The sequence below is a fragment of the Aphelocoma coerulescens genome, chromosome 5, assembly GCF_041296385.1.
Source record: "Aphelocoma coerulescens isolate FSJ_1873_10779 chromosome 5, UR_Acoe_1.0, whole genome shotgun sequence".
NCBI lineage: Eukaryota > Metazoa > Chordata > Aves > Passeriformes > Corvidae > Aphelocoma > Aphelocoma coerulescens.
This window is the reverse complement of record NC_091019.1, coordinates 14,950,830-14,971,942: the sequence shown is the minus strand read 5'-3', so window position 1 is coordinate 14,971,942 and position 21,113 is coordinate 14,950,830. Positions and strand designations below refer to the sequence as shown.

The window sequence follows — 21,113 nt, the reverse complement described above, 5'->3', positions numbered from 1 at the left end:
ACTGAACATGTTGACATAAATTACATCAGCGAAAGCACAGCTGCAAATAACACACAAAGAATCTCTGGAGAAGAATCCAATATCGGGCAACCAAAATATTTTAGAGTATTAGATCACATACACTTGGTTTTTATTTTTCCTTTTTTTTTTTTTTTAAATTCCAGGGACAATTTAAGCCTTGCCTCTCCTCCTTTGAAGTTTTTATAAGAAAATGCCCTAAAATATTTGCTAGCTCCTACATGAGATCAAATAAGGGGATCTGCTTTTATATTGACAATAATTATAAGTAGCTCAAAACACATCAACTATCATCTCAAACAGAAGATGGCTTTCTTAAGTAAATTTGCTTCAAGAAGCCCAGACTTAAAAAAGAAAAAAAACCCAGACATAGCAACAACCCCACCCCACACATCTCACCCACATCATCTGATCTGCTCCCACTTGAAAAAAAACAAACCCAAAACTGACTTTGTTTTCTAATATCTCTGCTTTAGTGCCATTCTATAGATCTTGCCAGGATTCAGCACCTGTTGTCTTAGCTTACTCACTTGTTGCTTGCTGGGCCAGTGGATAAAACGTCAGACTGAAGCTTAGGAAAAAATCCAAGCTCATATTTCCCTTGTCCAATTTTCATGTCCAGCAAGTGTGGGTGAACTGCAGTGTGATCTATTTTTGCCAGCCTTAATTCAATAGATTTCTCTGAAATAGTAAGTAAGTTAATATTTTTAAAGGTATTTAAATCAGACATACCTATAATCACGTATCTTCAATTAAAAGCAGATGTCAAATTAAAGGAAGAGGTGGAAGGTTCTTACTGATTTCAACAGGGACATTAGTACAAGAGTGTTTCTGACATCAAAGAATGCCACCAAAAGGAGAAAAATATTTATCTTCCTAAGCTCAAACATCTTTCACATTCAAAGCGTGCAGGAACACGCTGAGTTCTACGTTACATTAATTTCATTTCACATCTCAACTTCACAGCAAACATTTAGTCCCCAACTTAAGCTCTACACCTCTGCTATTTTGATTTTTTTTTTTTTTTGAGGTTTCAATGCATGAATCATTACTTAATGTAATGTTTACAACAAACAGCACTGACCAGTTGCACTAATTGTCAAGCAAGTGCCTCGTGGCTCTTACCAGCCTCATCAATGGTTGTGCACTTTTGATACATAGATGTGCGCAGAGTCGGAGTCCTGACATTCAGCAGCCTAATTTTATCCACCCTAGAATCAAAAACTCTCAAAACAGGGTCTTTGTCATCTTCATCGTGGCACATAATCTTGTTGTCAATAAAGGATGCGAACATTTGGGTCTCCAGGAATCTCGAGAGGAAAGGCAAGTAAGGTTCAGGCTGGTCAGACAAGAAAGAAGCCTAAGACACAAGAAGAGATAAAAGTCTTTGGGGGTCTGCAAAGAGAGAGAGAGACATCCACCAGAAGCACCAATTTTTCTGATCAAGGACGTATGAGAGTGCTTTGGTGCCACTTAAAGCCTGGCTTTATTCTGCACATCAATTCTATCCCCAAAACAGGCAGTCTATATGAAATTTTCAGCATCAGGACAATCATTTAGTATATAGCACAATAATTAATACACTGTGATTTTGGCATTTCTTTCATCTGCTACAAATTTCAAGAGAATCCCAGCAAACCACACCAACAGTACTGCAGGTGTGCACATTTGGTACTTCTGGCTGGGCTCACAGCTTGTGAAGTTGTTGGGAATCTTTTCATACAGTTTGGTGGGAATCAGATGAGTGTTTTAGCAGACAGTGCTGCACCATCATCTTCACCCATGTGAACTCTCCCATAGACAAATAGCTCACCTCCAGCAAAGAAAACAGTGCAAAAATTTGAAGAACTGGGTCTTATGTTTCTCTACAAAAGAGCTAGGAATACATTTGGTACACATGTACATAAGCATTATTTGGGGTCACAACTTCATTCATTAACATTTTTGGCAATTCCTCTGGTTAAAAGTCAGTTTCTACCAGTAATATTTAACCTTTCTGTAGAGGTTAGCCCTAAAGTGAGGCTTTCTAAGCTATTTTTATAGAGCAAGATGTATTTTTCTACAGTATCCTTAAAAGAGTATCTTTATCTCTCCAAGTCTGTATTTGTATATATTTTTCTACATAATATCTAAGACATGACTTTTTTTGGGAACACTGAAATTTAAGGAAGAAATTACCATTTTGACAGCACTGTTTTCCATTTGATGGCCCACTACACAAAGCCTTATGTTTGAACACTGTTTCACCTCTTATGTCAACCTATCTTATTACAACTTACTTTATCAAAGTTTTGCATCTGCTCTCTGTTTGTAAACCAGGATTCCTTGTCCTGACTGGGCTGAATGACAAACACTTCATAATCTGCAAACATTTGTGTAAAGCGGTTGGCAAAAACTTCCCGAATCTGAATGTTCAGCTGGTAAATCTTGAATTCTTCCTCATCACACTGAATTTTAAGATCTTTTTTGCTACTGGTCTCCTCTCGCACCTCCAGCTGAAAAAGGAAGGGAAAACACAAATAATTGGTATTGATGCTTTGTCAGGTATTCCAGGCATACAAGATTTCAATCTGCCATTCAGCTGCTACTCTTCAAGTCAACATTTCAATAGGGAAAAATTATTTCCTGTTTCAACCATTGCAATAAAACAGCAAAATAAAAAAAAAAAATCTAAACAGAAACCTTTGCCTAGAAAATTTTAGTTTTTGTAATAAACCAAAACTTACTTCAGTGCTGTTTGCACTGGATATGTTTTAAATTTTAAAAGGGCAGATAACAACCGTATACATGCCAATGCATGTCACAGACTTAATTTACTTTCTTTTACCTTTCAATCACCTGCATGGGCTTTTTAGAGGATCTTACTACCCCTAAAAACTTGCATATTAGGCAAATCCATACCTGGTGTCAAACAAGTCCAGGTTTAGTACTGTTAAATACAGAGCAGCTTTCAAATGAAGACAGAAATGCACAGTAACAAGAAGCTGTGCATGTCTAGTAGCCAATTCCCTGTAGCCTAAGCCCTTAGCAGTCTAACTCACAATTCACCGCTGCACACCTCAGAGTAATCTTTAAGAAAAGAAAATGCATTTTCAGTTAAGATGTAGGCTAAATTTTATTTTAAAAGCAGTAAGATTGAGATATTCAATTCATAGGGGGGGGAAAAAAATCACCAACAGTGACAGCCTTCATTCCACAAAGGCTCAAAACACCCACAGGGGTACTTCAGGTAGTATATTTTATGCACAAAGGGCCACAATTTAGTTTTTGTTTCACATTTCTTATCAGTCAAAAAACCAAATCAGGGTCACCATGAGCTGTGCATGTCCACTTGCTGGGAATCAGACACTCATGCACTGTACAGCACTAACCAGAAAAAAGCATCACAGTATCCCTATGGCAAATATATTACATATAAGCAAAATTATATGTAAATTCTACACAGAATGAAAAAGAAATCTATAGAACCCAAGACTGGATGCAAACTTCAGGACTATCTATATGTCAATTTTAGCTGCATAAGTCATTAAAAAGTGGTGCCAATTTAGAATAGATCTTAAAACCAAAAATAAACAAGGCAAAGTGCTATTTTTAAACACATTATCTTGGCAAAGAAACACTTGGAAAATAGCAAAGGTTTTCCTAGATGCTGCAGGGTTAAATCCCATTCCCTCTCTTCCCTAAGCTTGTCCTTGTCTCTACAGGTGTTCACAAGCTTTGTGAACATGCTGACAGAAAGTTCTTTCTAGTGAAGACAGACAAACAGCATCTTTGGACCATGACTTGAGACCATCTGCCACTGCAGGACCAGAGAGAGTGCAGATCATTTCATATCTTACCTTTTCTAGACTCACACCTGTTCTTTTAACAAGTGCTTGGAGTCTTGCAATAGTCTCATTTTCCTTTAGCAGCTCATAGGAATTCAGAGGTGATCCTGCTATGTTCCCATTTCTTTTATCAGAAACCAGGTCACATGCTCTGAGGCTCTTCATCTTGGAGGCACTTTCACTGCAGTGAAGGTTTCCCTCAGGTGGAATTCCAAAAGCCATCAATATCTCTGAAATTTCCTGAATGAACTCAAGTTTATTTGGAAACTGGGGTAGGTCTTCTGGCAGCTCGATGAAATGGTTGTCTACATCCACAAAGCACAGGTTAGCCTGGGATTTAATTTAGAACAGGACACCATTACAACATCACTAAGCACATTATTAATCTTTGGGATTTGTGCTTATTTAAAGATTCAAATACATTTGCATTTGTTTATTTTGTAAAACAGACTTGCCCCAAATATAACTGAACTGGTTGGTTGGCTTTGAAGAATACAACACAAGACTTATAATTCTAGGTCTTTTAAGGAGGTAACTGAGAAAGAAGACTCACTTTAAAGATATTTGCTATGTACAAAATAGATTATAACATGAATTAGGTACAGATGTGTGACTTTAGTCATACATGTACAGCTAAATTTTAACCACAGGGTATCTGCAATTCTATTTTAGACATGTTTTTATGTAAGCAGGTGACTGCCTGTTGCTCAGATTATCAGTCCACTTCTCTAAAAGATTTAGCAAATTCCAATCTAAAAGGTGTGCTGATACTGCAAAAGTGCAACGAAGTTTTCTCTTTTTTTGTAAGCAACCTGACAACTAAGGCAATTCTTTGAATGAACAAGTTCGTTTCCAAGGGGAAAAATGAAACTAATTAGTTTCTATTCTGTTTCTCTGTTCCAACCTTGAACTGCTTTACAACCAAAAAGGACCAAGCTGGGGTAAAGAAAAAGAGAAGAAAAACCACCTATGTGGCTTCCACAGCAAGATCAAAAGAAGCTCTGCATCTTTCAAGGTTTACCTCACTCTTCATTTGGCAAGGGGGAAGGTTCCTCTTTTGGCTTCTGCATTACAAAATCTGCATCTAATGGTTTCAAGACATTACATAACTACACACATCACAGCAAGAACCCAAATCATGTGTGAAAACTGCCTGGAAAGTTAAGAACAGAGAAGTAACTTTGCTCTTCTCTAGAAGCATTTCAGTTTTTCTCCACTGCAGAATTGACATGGACTGTCACTATTCTGTTTAACTTTCTCTATACAAAATTCACTCAGATTATGGGGTACTTTCAACATAACTGCATTGCATTATTCTAGGAGCCACACCTGAACTCAGGTCTCGCTACAGCTTTGCAGCAAAAATATTTATCAGGTCTATGAGAACTAACAGATCTCCAGTTATTTCCAGTATATTTGCTATGATTCAGTAAGTGCAGAAGGATGGAAGTACCACCACAATCTAATTGGAAAGAAAGAATTAGAAGAGTTCAACCTCACACAGAATGAATGGTGAATCAGAGCCACAAACAGTAAGGATAAAGGAGTTCTGGTAGGAATTTGCTGGGGGACTGACTACAGGTAGACTAGAATAAGCTGTGCCTGTCAAGACCTGTCCCATTAAAGTAAACTGCTGTGAAAACATACATTTAGTACTTGTGACAGGTTTCTACAGAACAGAGTTAAGGTGTCAATTCTCCTTAAAACACAAATATCTTATTGAGCTTCAACATTTAAATTGAAAAACGAATTCTTAAAGCAGAACTCCACTGGACAAACTGGACTAGCTTGCATAGTACTAGTCCAATTCATGCTCTGCTACATTACCCATAGTTACAAAGACAAGCTTCACTCCAGTTCTCTATTTCCTAATGTTCTAACATTTTAATATGGGGATTGATTTCTTATGCTCAAAGGAATGCATATAAAACAGTTTAATATGTCTTGTATAGGTTCGTTACTGGAAATTAAATCACAAATTGAACTAGGTGTTGCAAAAGAATCCAAGGTCAATGAGGAGAATTAACACATTGATTCTCAAACAGTTTCTAGTGCACCTTAGAAAAAGTTTTTCTTTTTATGCAGGGCAGGTGTGATTGCTGAAATTTCCCTAATATCAGCACTGCTCCAAGGCAGCAGATGGTGTGTGTGCCCACCAAGCAAGGCAGCCCAGGGCTGGGCTGGGAATGCACTCTGTGTGCTCCTGGTTCCCATTCAGACAAGCACTCAAAGGGGCATCGTGTGCACAACAATTCTCGTGCTTCAAGCAAGCACCTGAATTCAGGAGCTTCAGGACTCCCACTATACCCATGGCTCTGTGACAATCAGAAGTCAAGTCAGCTGGTATTTGTCAGAAACACTGTAAGCACTTCAAGACAGGAGAGAAATAAAGCTTTGAAACCAGGCACAATGCCTACCAATCAGTGCTGAGAGAGAAACAAAAAGCATTGAATTTGCCTCAAGCAGTCTGCAAAATGGCAAGACAGACTCAATAAGAAACTCTTCAAACAGTTTAATTGTATTACTTCCTTTTACAACTTTCTTTAATTGATGCCATTCAACTTTCCTTCCTTTTTGGATCAGATTCTGCAAAAAACATCACTCTTGGTTAATAAGCTTGGTTGTACCCACAAAGCACTTGGCCAAAAAGGAATCAAACATTAACCTCACCAATGCAGAAATTATGATCTTCCCACTGAAATGAAACTTCTTGCCAATGGAAGAAAAAGCCAAATTTAATGCTTGCTGAAATTGCATATAAATATCTGGGCTAACAACTGGTTAATTCTTCCAATAGGTGAATTTCCCTTCTGCAGGGTTCCTCTCTAAGAGCAATACACACCATTTAAACACTCTGAGCTACTAATGATCGCTTATCGTGCAACTTGTTATTACATCTCCCAGAAACTGGCCTGTATGGAAACATTAAAAAAAAAGTCAGTGTGCAGCAATACTCTAAATAGAGTGTAAAGAATATTTTCAGGGACACTTTGTAGTTATCTAGTGCCTGGTTAATAACACATAAAATAAGAGGACTACCCAGAGCAGCATAAGCAAAGATTCCATCCACAACTTTAGCCTCTCTTAACTCAGGGAAGCTGAGGTCATCCTCAAGAACTGCATACAAACTTCTGAAAAGGCCATGTTCCTCAGGGAAACATGGGAACCTGTTTCCCTGGCAGTGGCAAAAACATCTCACTGAACAAGCCCTTCCAGAGGTACCAAAACAACATTTTTCTGTAAAAATGAAATCTGAAATAAATAGACCACCAAGAGCAGACATCAGAACAGTAAATCTCACTATGTTGCTATACAATAGATCCAACAGAATGGAATACCAGCAAGGATAGAGGGGTCCCCTCCTTAAAAACTAAGAAAAATTACAATGCACTTATTATTTATGAAATCATGGTCATCCAAAGCATTTTGCATGCTAGGAACTGGGCAAGTAAAATAGAGGAGAATAAAGCAGAAAAATAAAGGAGTTCTTTGGCCACAAGGGTTTAGTTATTTTGTCTCTGGAGGCAGCGCAGTTGAGTGGGCTGTGAATAGCTGACAGCTCTGTATGTGGATACACAGAGTATTATTTTACAAATACAACACTAAAATGATATAAAGACAAGATACTTGGCAACATGTGTAAGGGATATAACTGAATGAGCATCCTTAAGTTAGTGGCTTGGTACTTCAGATCTCTAGAACAGTCAAATATTCTTTTATTTGTTGCTCAGATATCAGTCTTCTGATCAAAAGAAAATCCCAAAACAATTACACACCACTTCACTTCAATAGCAGATTGTCACAAGAGAGGACACATTACATCATCTACAATAAAATGTTCTCCTGAGACACTACACTATGGAACAAGGATGTCACATCCTAATTTAAAAACCTGTCCTTCCCATAAACTTTTATCATCCCAAGTAACAGGGTGTCCAGGTGAAAGTCTTAGAAACCTCAGAAATATGGATCTAATCAAATAAGTGTTCATGTATCTGGTGCCAGTGCCTGGTTCCTTGAAGCCAACAGCACCACTTTCCATGGGGTTAGTGGGGTCTGGACTACACCCATCCATTCCAAAGCCGAAGGACAATTGCAATTGTTTAGTTTGACCTCAAGGACAATAAGGGCCAAACCCCACACAGATCTAGCAGGGCCTGCATATCCTTCCTTTCAGCTCTGTTCAAAAGCACAGAAGGAAATGATTTAGGTTCTGCTTGAATACCACACTGAAAGACTAAACCCTATTCATCTACAACCTGGACAGTCTTTGTGCATTTGGCCCCAATCTTGCAAATGACCACCCACTTCACACAACACACAGAGAACACGGATGCACAGCTTTAGACACACATGGCTGACTTGTGAGAAGTGTGTCTACAGTGGTCCTGAATTCTGAAGGATGCTCTTGTACACTCCTGTAAGCAAATGGTGACCTTCAGCCTTATTTTCAGCACTGCTGTGCTTCATGCCAACCCAGAATTTGTGACTGAGAACAGCTTACAGCTCAAAGCCATTGCAGCTTTCAGGAGCTCCCCAGGTAGCTGTTCACGCTGGAGTACAAGAAAATATAGAACTGAGGTCTGTCAATAAATTTACAGTACTATCAAGGATCAACCTACCAGCAGATAGCCTGAGAATGCATACAAAGCAGTGATTATCTTTAAATAATTATCTTGGTCTAACGTGTTAGCATCAGGATGAAAAAAGGCTTCTCAGGAGACCTTTCTTATCTTCTAAAACAACATACAAAAATAAAAACCCACAGAATTTGTTCAGGTTTAGCATTGAATCACATCCTTTTAACGGCTGAAATAAAACCACTGAGAATATATATAATCTGTCTTATACTAGCAGAGAATATGCATTTTAGGTTTTAAAGTCCTTAAACTCTTTTAAAAGGAAAAGCTATTGCCCAAGACCCTTGGGATCGCTTCATTAAAAACAGGCTTTTTAACGAGATACTACTTTGTTTGATTTCATCAGTGCTGGAAACTCAGCATTGCTTATTTCCACTGAAAATAATTTCAATTTCTACCATTCTCCTAAATTAGAGTGGCAAGATACACATGCAAATCCTGCAGCATGAAATGGTCTGGATTAATTTGCTCATTTAAACTGTATTTCTATAGCACTGCAGAAGTTCGTTTAGAAGGAAATGCAAAGACACATCAAAAAAACCAATCTTACTTTAGTACTTGCTAGGTTTGTGATCTGTGAATAAGCTGCTAAAACCACTTCTACTGATCAGTTTCACTGATAAACAAACCACACTTTTGCCAGCAACACCTGGAACAGCTACATGTCCTTCCCTTCCCTTCTGACATCTGTAGCACCTTATCCTAGCACAGCTTCTCCGATGCCCTCCCCTTCTTTTCTAGGTTCCTCAGAAGCCTCTGATGCAGCTGCCAGGGAAACCACAAGGCTGCTCATGCACACACACAGCCCTCAGCAAAGCAGCAACACCTATGAGAACAAGCACTCTACTGCTGACATGCACAAGAAGCTCAACTCCACACTAAACCTCAGCATTTCCGACTTTTACTGGGCTACAGAGAGTCAGGTCTTCAGGGCATTCGTGGTCTTCAATGAATTCTCCATCAGGAACTGTTTTCTTATGTTCCCAAGGAATAACCTAAAACTGAATTTTGTACTAACACAACTTTTTTGTTGAAGATTTTAATAATCATCTGCCACAAGCATGAACTTCTAGGCTACAGCTGGGGTTTCCATGCTCATATGGTAAAGCATTCCCTGGAAACACCAGACGTGACCCAAATATGGGAGGCTGCCACCAAAAGAAGCCTTATGTGTGCAAGACTTACACCAAACCAAACCTGAGTTGGGACAGACTGTATTTTCACATTATTACCCTAACAGTATTAGCCTAAAACACTTTGAGCAAGACAAATTAGTCTTTTTCAAACTTCATTATAAAACCACAATGAAGAAGTCTACAGTGACACTGAGGTATCCATGCTGTGCTAGACAGCAGTATTCTTTTCTTCCACAATGCCCTTCAACTGAGAAGCACTAACTAGATTTTCTCTCAAAGCTCACCTCTTTGGCCCCTGCCTAAATCAGATATTGCTTTCTTTAACAGCAGCTGTCCCACACATCCATGTAAATAGATTAGGAACAGAAATGCAGCTTAGGCAGTTTCAAGACAAAGAAAAAAATTTTTTGGCAGAACTCAGAATAAATTACAACACAGAACAGCTCTTTGTACACCCTTTGTGATAAGTGAGGAAAATTCTGATATCAGGAGCCTACAGGAGTTCCTCATATAACCCTGATGAGTTCATAAATGTTGATATACATTCCAAACTTTACAGATAAGCAGTGTTAATATCCCCTCTGATACTGATGATAAATTTGTCTTTATTGAAGTACAAATAATGGAATCTATATGCCCTCTTCTACTGTTCTACAATAGCACATTATTGACGTTCCTTGGCAGTTTTTGTTTGTTCTTCTACGGGGGTTTGCTTGGGTTTCTTTTTTGGTTAGCTGGGTTTTTTTAAGCAAACTCCCTACCATGAAAACCTCAATAGTGAGCTCCTGTTCTTCCCAGTCTACTTAACCTCTTGAATAAACAAATCTATTGGTATAGGATAACTTTTTAGTTATTCACTAAGAGACTGTTGACTCCACTCTGTTTCTGTGCCATAGCTACATCTCCAGCCTGCAATGCAAAGGACTTCAACAGCTCACCAGAAACCTTACCCAGAACCAAGGGGATTTCTCAGACTAAGTCAAACTCAACCTGTACGAAGTTTTAAAAGCTCACTCTTCAAATAAGTAAGAGAAAAGCTGAAGCTTCAGGACAAGGAAGTCTTGCAGCAAATTCCACCACATGGGCACGTTGCTGCTGCTTTCTGTCCTGTCTGTCCTCCCCTCCCAGACAATTCTCATCTCTGTAAGATACTATCAAAAATCTACTCCTCCACCATCATAAAAGGCTACCTGTAAAACAAAATGCAAATTGAGGTGTCAGATTACTTTTTAATAGTACTTGGATTTCATTTCAAATATCTAAAAATAGATCAACTGCCTTACTTTAAATCTCCAAAATAAGCTGATAAATCTCTCCAAGAACTATTTATCTTTTAAATAATTGAAGAATCTATTTGAAATTAAAATAGGTTCATTTATTTGGACGTATTAGAGCAATTTTAAAATGAGGAAGTTCTTTACAAAAGGAGTCTTTTAGAAGCTTGTGGTAACAGTGAAAACATCCATGGTGCATATTAACATGCATATCCACACATGCATTTTATTTCATCAGCTATTCTAAAAAGTGTACTAACCATATTAATTAGGCCTGTCAGTACAGCCAAAATTCTGAAAAAATAGTAAACCAAAGCAATAGACTGTTGTTTTCATGGCAAGAACATACAATACTCTGTTATTACTTATGCCAGTGGGGGAAAAAAAAAAAAAGAGGGAGACAATAAAAAAATCAAGATATTAAACAGTTTAGTTTTCATAGAAAAAAACACAGTTTGAAAAAAAAAAGTTTTACTTTGAACTTGCCAGGAAAAACAAATGAAAACTACCAGCATATGGATTTGAGAAAAAGAGCAATGTTGGCATGGAGACCAGACTGGAGGTTCACAAAAATATCTTGTCTTTAATTTCACGCAGCTTTTTTAAAAAGGAAGGGTTTTTTGTGTCAAGCTATGCTGCAGCACTGCCTGATAATGAAAACAAAAACCACCACCACAAAACCCTGTGCCTGCCATGCTTCTGCTTTCCCAGAAGTGCAAATGGTAATAGAAGAAAACCCACAGTCAGAGAAAAAGGCAGAGGTTAGAGAATTCTACCAGGGCCAGTAAGTAGGGTGTTTCCCATGATTTACACAGTTCCTCCCCTGCAAAGTTACACCTACAAGTAAGCAGGGGCCACACATTTCCTCTGCTGCCTTGGGCAGTGCTCACCTTAGGCACCTTTGGCCCCCTGATCCTCACAACCAGCTCTTAAACTCTCTTGGCACACCCCTACAAGGAGCGTTTGTGAAGTGAACAGGGGGACAAAACAAATAAAAACAACCTCTAGGCAGTCTAGATGTAGTCCCAGGCACACGTATGAGTTGCAGAACCTTTACAGACCATTTCCTTCTCCTTTACACAGGGGCTGCTGCTCCCAGGGCTCCTCAGCACTACCCCAGCAAGCAGAAGTTTACTCAAGTACATGCTGAGGTTTTGCTGCAGACTGAAGCAGGCGTGCTAGGAAAAAACCTGAAATGGTTTTGTGCAGACACCTGGCAGGCTGGGTCCATGCAAGCCAACCTCAAGGGAGAAATCCAGTGCAGGGAAACCCAGACTAATCCCACACAGCCAGGAACCAGAACAGTGCTGATGTCAGTCGAGTTCTGCTCACTCACCACCACAACCTTTTGGCCACAGCTGGGGAATTCACACTGCACTTCCTTGCACTTCCTAGCATTACGAGGCTAATTTTTGCAGCACAAAAATGTTCCTTCTGTAACTCCAATGCATCAATTCCTGTAAAATTACAGTTGAATTCTATCAGAGCATACAATTTCAAGAGCAGGGCTCTATCTATTTCACCAGATTTTTGTCAGCATCTCCAAGAAATAAAGACCTATCCCAAACCAGAGCCAACAAGAACTTGACAATGGCTGTTAGAATTTGTACTTGTGTTTTGGCTCATTTCTTACTTCCCTCACAGTCATGGACAACATTTAATCAATCAAGACAAGTTCCTCTCACCTCTTGAGGAAGTTCCAGCTTAGACCTATCATCCAGTCCATTAGAGTGCAAGCCCATGAGGTAAGGGACAGGAGCATCTAGAAAATGAAGGAGGGATGCTGGAAGGATAGGAACATACACATGCTGCCACTGAAATGGAAACATTAGTGCTGTGATGGTCTCTGCCACTGTCATCAGCCTCTGATAATCTGAAAAAGAACAAGAAAATTAAAATTTTTTTCACAAATACTTTTAAGTAAATGAATTTAAAGAAATGAAAACTTGCTTGAGAACAGAAACCACAAATCCCAATACTAGCTGAGTGGCATCATAATGAAAACCCAGACTGCACACCCAGCACATTTTGCTGAAACAACAAAGAGAGCTCAACCCAAAGTAGGTCATTCGACAAGTCATATGGAAATGAGCAAATTGAGCCTTAATGCATGCTAAGTCACTTTCTGCTACCTATACCAGGGTCACCAGGAACACCAGTTTGAATACAGAAGCAGTATTGTAATCAGCTAAGAAACACATCAGAAATAATTTCTTTTCTCTGTGCTCAGGGCTTTCTATGGAAGCCTTGGATGAAACCCAAGGCATCTGGTATCTCTCAGATAAACATTTTTTAGAAGAGTGTTTAAATGTCTATAAAGCATGCTGTATAGCAGCCAACCCAACAGTGTGACTGAAATAACTATGCAGAAAATGAAAAGGATCAGCTTCCTTTAGCCTTTGCAGTGTACGACCAAAGCCTCAGTTCAATGTAAAAACAACTCATGTCCTCCTAGAACTCAGGAGCAGTGTTAAATGTCCTGTGCAACACACTAAGAGATCTTTTTATTTAGCACTTGTGGCTAGAGCAGTTCACACTCCTGGGCCAGCATCTCACCCTCCTCATCTGCAACTACAGAGTCATCTCTAAGGGTTTTTGAAATCCTATAAAAGGGGAGGCAACACCAGATGTGTGTTCCAATACAGCTGCTGAAACACCCTGACTGCTTTCCAGCTGCCAGGCTGGAAAGGGTATAAAACACACACACAACCAGGGCAATTCCTACCTTCAGTCGGGCTATAAATATAGCACAAGCTGGAGACATAAGATGCCTTTTCATGATACTGCAACAATATCCAATTCCAGCCAGGAAAGGGGAGGGAATAGGAGGAAGGCAAAAAGTCAGTAACCTTCATTAGGGTGTGGGGTATGTATGCCTTCTCCTTTCATGTTCATAAAACTACAGACACTGTGGAACTGGAAAAGACACTTGAATGGACAGGCTCAGGTGCTGAGGTTTCTGAAGCTGTATACGATGTCACAGAGGGCCGATGAAAACTGCAAGAATAACATTTATTCTAAACACTCTGGAGTTAAGCTTAACTGTGCACTTCCCAAGGCTATGGCTTTGATTTTATCCTTTAGCCAGTCTCCACTCAGACTTCAAACAGCAGAAGAAAAAGGGCCAAGAAATTCAATTTCTGACATTTGTGATTAACTTTGGTTGGGGACCAAGTTGCAGAGTTTGGGGTCTGCAAAGAGCCCCACAACCCAACAGGAACTCAGCACAGGTTTTGCTAACATCACTTTTAATTCTGCAAATTAGGCTTTTGATTTTTAATTTTCATATCAAGCTGAGCTGGTGGAAAAGGTTATTGCATGGACCTACCTGTCACTGCCTCACAGTAGACCTACAATGGAGGAGCCTTAAACCAAAACAGATGAGAACAGCTTACACAGGCTACAGTTTTTGCCAAAAGCTTATTTGGACTGAAACACCAATGAACATCACCAGCAACACTCTCCTACTCTGCCTGGACACCAGCTTCTGCCTACACATCTACGTGTAGGTTTGCAGCTTTAATCACAGCCTGACTGCAAAGAAGTGATGAATTAATGATAAGCTTTGGGAAGAAGAAGATTTTATTCCATACCCTATTTTCTTCAGTTTTAAAAGGAACTTTAAATGTAGCCATAGATACACAAACATTCCAGCTGGTTTGCATTCAGCTTGTTTATCGCCAAGAACAAGCCTTAGAATAGAAACAGTGTTTTCCTACTACACAAAACCCCCTGTCTAATCCTGCTGGATGATTTAAATACGACTTCCCCCTCTGTCATTAAGCTAACTTTAGTATTAGCCTTTCAAATTAATTACAAAGTAACATCAATAGTTCAGAATTTCTATCCACTGGGCAGCCATCCTGGCATGGAGCTATCTCCAAATGCAGCTCTCTGATGCTGGATATTCACAGGGCTTAAGCTATTCCCAACTATTTGGCCCGCCCAGTTGCAGCCTGCAAGTAACAGCAACTGCATTCTGCTGTTGGCAAAAGGCAAGAAGCCTGCAAATATAAACCCAAATAACTCCTATGTTTTCTTAAGTTATACCTATCCTGAGAGGGTACGGAGGGGTTTTTGGGTTTAAAGAGGCAAGCAGCACAGCTCTCGTACCAAAGAGCTACAGAAGATTTAAAAATATCAACAACAAAAAGATTAAAAGAGTGAAGAAGCGTTTCAGCAGTGCTGTTGCTCTTGTCCTTGAAACCAATGTGCTTTTTCTGGTGTCAACAATATGATCTCCTGGCCTTGTATTGTACACAAACAATGGTAGGGAAATAACAACATGACTAGGGCACTGTTAGATGGGAAAGTGCTTGACTGATTACTGTGCAAGAAAAAGAAAATCCACTATTTTTTTAATAAGGCTATTTAAGAACACAGAAGAAGCATAATCTGTTATTCTAACCAATTGCTATAGATAAAATACATTATCTCTATGAGAAATTATACAGTAGTATTTATCTGTAAAAGATTTTTAAAAAAAAGAAATTGAGATGTTCTGTGCCTGGAAAAAGAGGAACAGGATGGGAAGAAGGTGGCAGCTCTAAGAACCATAATTCCACCTCTGCATTTTCACATTCTACCAGAGAGAAGTCTGTCAAGTGCCTACAGAAATCCTCTGACTCAGCCAAATGTAAAACAATTACATGATCACATTTTGGAACGTTTTTTCCTTCCTACTTCGTGGATCACAGTGAAATACTGTTGCATTTGTCAAGTAACACACAAGCAACTTCAAAAAACCCTCTAACTGCAGTAAGAACCAACTGTGGTTAGTAGAAACAGTGGGGTGAAGTATCTCTTATCCTGTGTCTGATAAGGGGATTCAAGCAGCAAGGTTCCTAAATCAGTGGAGGCATAACAAGAAAGTGTCCTATGTAAGAGATCAGAGTTAGGCAGCGCAGGAATAATACTACAAAGAAATGAAACTAATACTTTATATACTTATATATACTTTATATACTTATAATTTTAAACAACTGAAACAAAGACAGGCAGGAGAGATTCAAAGGCAAAGCAGAAAAAAAACCCCATATTTGTACTGTAAAATGGCAGCAGACAGCTCCCACCCAGAAAATAAAACTGTCCAAGATCACGGTCTGTGGCAGCAGTGCATTACATTTCTCCTTTTTTTGTTTTGAGCTGTTTAGAAAAATCACCTCCAAGCAGATTTCACAGCTGTCTTAACTCAGTATACACTTTTCAGAAGAGCTCTAGGTGCTCTCTGAAATAAGGAATAAGTCTATTTCACAGTTACAAGAGTAACATAAATTGCAAGAATGCAAACCAACTCCCACAGAATATCTGGCAAGGGCACTTCCCACAGGCCTCCAGCACCACTGACTCTTTCCAGAGTTCCTCAGCACTGGCTCAGCACTTGCAGCAGCCTCAGATTCTTCCCTCTCTTACAGGCACTTCATGCCTTTAACAGTTTTCCAAATGGTAGACAGGTCTCTCAACAGGACAATCAAATTGAGGCATTCATTCCCTACACTTGACTTACAGCAATACAAAATACAAAAGGCTGTGCCAACATCGTGGGACAAAAGAAGAATTTCCAGAAGCATCAAGTCAGAAACATGTCAAAGGAATCTTAAACCAAAACACTTTCACTGCCAAGTGAAGTTACTCCTACTCCAAGGACTGACTGAAACTTAAAACACTAAAAAAATTTGTTTCAAAAAGGATTGCACTCGGCAACAAATTCATGGAGAATCATCAACATATAATTATGAAAAGGTTTGGGTTGGAAGGGACCTCAAGATCATCTGGTTCCACCAGACCTCCAAGAGGTTTGGGGTTTGGTTTTTATTTTGGTGGTGTTTCTTTATTTTGTGTGTTTGTTTTAGGGGTATTTTTTCAAGTAAATCTTACAAATCTGCTGATCCTGACATATACTGTTCTAAATCTAAATCCACCCAATGAGTATCATAATCTCATCTGACCTAGGGAGAACAAGAAGTTATCTCAATCACCTCAGCTGTCATGGGTTTGAGCACTAGGAGATTTAGCAAACTCAAAGGACATTAGAAAACTTAGTATTTATATTCTGAAGGACAACCTAGACCTCACACTGGTGCGCATGCAAGAACATGAAAAAGCCTTTACAAAAGTAAAGCAATTTCTGATTCCACTTAGAACTAAGAGCATCATCACCTGTATCTCCATTCAACATTTCCTGTTTCACAAACAGCAAAAACCAGATGTTACTCAACCATATGGAAGAAACAGTGGAATATATTAGGAGCATATTCCAGTTGAAAAGAACAACTACAAAAGCAAACAAACAAAAACAAAACAAACCAGCACAGGGATGAAATCCCTCAGAAAGTCTTTAAGAGAAGCTATATTTCAAAAAAAATTGGCTGCTATTACTGAGAAGGCACTGCTGCAGGCAGTTCACTCAACCTGAGGGTCAAAAGTCAGCAAACAAATAACTAAAATTCTTTTTCTACTGAAGAAAGATTTTTCAGCCAAAAACCAAGGTGAGGTCTTGACAGAGACAAGACACCTCCATAAGGTACAACACAGCCCAACTCAGCCAGAGCTCAGGGTGAGGCAGGGAAACAGCAGACAGAAACTGTCCTAACTGATCCCTCATCCCTCTGAACTCCAAATGTCTGTGCCTGCAAACAAGAAACTCAATTGTTCCAGGGCTATTTTAAGATTCTTTAATTTGCCACTGATCAGACACCTGGAAAGGGCCCAAGACAGAAAGCTGAACCTACTAAAAGGACTTGGAAAGAGAAGCCAGAATACAGTAGACGAGCCCAGAAGTGGGCTGAGCTCCAGCCTGGGACAAAAGAGCACTCCTAAGGCAATAGCCTGGAAAGAGAACCAGGAGCACTGTTCCCTCCCACATGGCGATGCACACGTGGCTTTTCTGCAGAGCTTCCAACCCAGCATGATTCCACAGGCACTGCTACAGGACAACACAACCACACTCTTCTTCAGATGAAAGAGCTGATGTTTGAATCCTCCACTGGTGGGACACAGACAAACTCTCCCTCAACCTCAAACATATGAACACCTAATCCGTTTCTGGAGAAACCACAAAAGCTTGTCTGCTAGACAAGCATTTCTAGATTTGCTATGAACAATAAGTAGAGCAATTTGTTTCTTAAATCCAAGAGAGTAACCACTACAGAGTTCAGTGAGTTTTTTTGACTGCATCTGAATTACTGCACAGTTTTTCTCTTGCAGTTCACAGTGTCTATACAATGAAACAACTGTGATGCCTGCTGCCATTACACACTTTTAATCACCCTGACTGTACACACAAATCCATCCTTGGCTTTAGTGTATGCACAGATCTTAACACACTTAACACAAAATCTGTATTTCATGCTTGGAGAAGGTTGCTGATAACTGCAGGTTATATTTTGTAAACAGTTACCATTTGTGTTGTACATATTTCAGCGACAGCTCAAGGGAAGAAAACACCAAAACCAAATTTCAATAACACCATGAATCGATTAGCCCTGTTTTTGTGTTGGGGTCTTTTAGGCTTCCTAACCATTACTATAAAGCAGTGTTCAAAATGCAGGCTGTCTGTTTAAACCACACCATTCAGAATGGGTGACTCTGGACTAATCCTAGTCAGCTTGGGACAAAAAATAAAAAAAAGAAAAGTAGAGAAATTATCTTCTGGCATAATTCCACACACTCTGTGTTAGAGCAACAGGATGCAGAGTAAGAAGGCCAGTATCCACAAATTTCAACACAGAAAATAGATACCACTCCCACACTACTCACTAATTGATGAACAAGCTATTTCAGCTCAGCTGCTGCCTATCCTCTTCAAAGCAAGCTTTGGCTACATGGCTTCAGCTATAACTGTTTCAAAGCCTGAACAGAGATCTGGGATTTGAATTCAGTCAAAACTTTTTTCAGGTACTTATCTTTCAAAGTAACAACTGAAATGTGACTTTGGGTACTCAAAGAGAAAATTCTATTTGCATGATTAACTCTTCTTCAGAACCAGATGTATAATTAACTGTGTATCTTCTCAAAATGCATGGCTGGTTCTGCAGAGATAGCAGGGAATTCAGCTAAGCAGTTAGACAGGAACATGGAAGAAGGCAAACTGCTCTATCCACTAGCACAGTTCCAGAGCCAACACTAAAGGGGTCAGCCAATCCATGAATAGAGGAGATTATGTGAAAACCCAGTTTTAAGTTTAGGTGTCTAACAGCAGCCAATGCAGCTCTCCTTACAACTCCAGTGCTTTTCGTTACATTAAGACCTGCACACAGATCAGCCAGACTGCATTAGCATGCTCATGCCACTTTAATGCAGCTATTTTGTTGTTTGTATGGTTTTTAGAATTCAAGACACAGTAAGACCTTGTGCCAGTACAACTACAAGATAAGAAAACAAAACCCAAGTACTCACGCTGTGAATAAAGCAGTATCTGAAACTCCAAAAGGGCACAGGTAAAGAGTTGAACCACATTTTCTACTCCAAGCAATTCAAAAACTTCTTTAACCGGAAAATCAAACAATGGTAGTTCACTGGTGCTTGGCCTCTGGCAGATAATTGGTCCATAAACACCTGAAAATTTTAATGACCTTCCTGCTGGAGGAAGAGGAACCTCATAGAGAATATTGTAGATGTAGCTTTCTAAAGGTAGCGGTGGTGGCTGAGGTGAAGTCACTGCTTGGTGAAGTTGTTCTAGAACTTTCTTACAAGCTTTCATGAAAGACATTGGAGTAATCAGACAAATGCACTTTGAGACATAGAGTGTGTCTCTGCTGATGTCATAGGAGTTAAATCGCTGTAGCTTTGAGACAGAGGTGCCATTGCAGTCTCCAGTACTGCTGCAGCTCTCCTTGTCGTTGGTGGGTGGAGTATGAAGAATGTCATATTCAGCATTGTGCATATGATACAACGTCTGCATTGCACTGCAGATCTGTTTGCTAGTGACTTCCTCAAAAAACGTGAGAGAAAATCCAAATGTCCGTGAGCCATCTTCACGAGTAATAATAAAAGAGTGGAATTGAGGTTCTCTGGAATCTGCTTGTGTCTTGAAAGCAAGCCCTTTAGGCATACACAGCTACAAAAAAGGGGAAGGCGAGATAATATCCATTAAAACACACTTTTCTCTCCCCCTGCCTCCAGCAGCATTGGTGAAAATGGGATTTAGAATCCACAGACTGCCATCGCATTTCACTTTAAATTCTACTAAGTGTTACATTTCTGCACAACGCAGTGATATGGTTCTAAATCAGAAAAACAAAAGAAATTTATCAAAAGGGCTGCATGCAATTTCTATTGAAACTCATAACCATTTTGTTACCAGCCTCGACAGGAATAAAATAACAAAATTCAAACCCAAATAAAGGAAAGTATTTTGGTCACCAAGACCAGACCTGACAGAGAAAAGTACTATATTTTATCTAAATTAAGATACACCACATTCGGTTAAATGGAAAAATCTAGCACAAAAAAAGATTCATTAACTGCAGACTAATTTATTTCTCTAATAATTCTCTAGAATGTAACAAAAAAAAACCCAAAAACCATTAAGTGATACCGACCATTCCCACTGCATCCTGGTCAAAAGGGTTCCATTCAACATTCTCAGGATAGCGAGCAAGAACTTTGGATTTAAATGTGCGTCTTAACGGAGTCTGTTCAAAGTTTTCCCCTGCAGATGAAAGAAAAATACAGAGGTAAATATTTCATTCCCTTTTTGAGCACAAACAAGGCCAAAAAGCAGGACATCAGCAGGTAGATGCGAGGATAAGTGAATTAAGGACACACTCCTTTTAAGAGAAACAGAAAAAGCAAGACAGTTCGTTAGCGTATGGTCAGACTGCAGATATTAGCAAGGATTAGCATTGTAACATTTCTGTGTCATTAAGTATCTGTGCTTTTCCTTAAGTGTGACAAGCTTGAGATTGTGGTCACGACAGCAATTCTCTAAGCCACTCTTCAGATATTTCTGATTCTCGTTGAAACATAGCTAAAGCTTCAGTTTCAGCCCAATGTCGTTACTGAAGAAAAGCACAAATAGACAAAATGCAGAGACGATGCAACTTTTAGGTAGACATAGGAGTGACATCATGAGATCTCTTAATTTCGTTATAAACACTCAGGAAAAAAGATAACCACCATCTATTGCAAGAAGTTAGCTGTGAAGGAAGAGTCTAGAAGGTTAGAAGATCAAGAACCACATAAATGTCCATGAAGAAAGAGTATCAGATGAACAAA

At 39.3% G+C, this 21,113-nt stretch overlaps 1 protein-coding gene across 3 annotated transcripts in view; it reads right to left on the bottom strand.

Moving 5' to 3' along the window:
• The window catches only part of DENND5A (DENN domain containing 5A), a 64,734-nt gene that overhangs the window by 24,733 nt on the left and 18,888 nt on the right, over positions 1 to 21,113 (bottom strand). For all 3 annotated transcript variants that reach the window (XM_069016775.1, XM_069016773.1, XM_069016774.1), the window contains exons 3-9: positions 20,438 to 20,547; positions 19,293 to 19,953; positions 12,581 to 12,768; positions 3,858 to 4,175; positions 2,298 to 2,513; positions 1,144 to 1,378; positions 549 to 699 (exon numbers count right to left, since the gene is read on the bottom strand). In XM_069016775.1, coding sequence (XP_068872876.1) covers positions 549 to 699; positions 1,144 to 1,378; positions 2,298 to 2,513; positions 3,858 to 4,175; positions 12,581 to 12,768; positions 19,293 to 19,953; positions 20,438 to 20,547 — 1,879 coding nt within the window. The remainder of the gene's footprint in view (positions 1 to 548; positions 700 to 1,143; positions 1,379 to 2,297; positions 2,514 to 3,857; positions 4,176 to 12,580; positions 12,769 to 19,292; positions 19,954 to 20,437; positions 20,548 to 21,113) is intronic.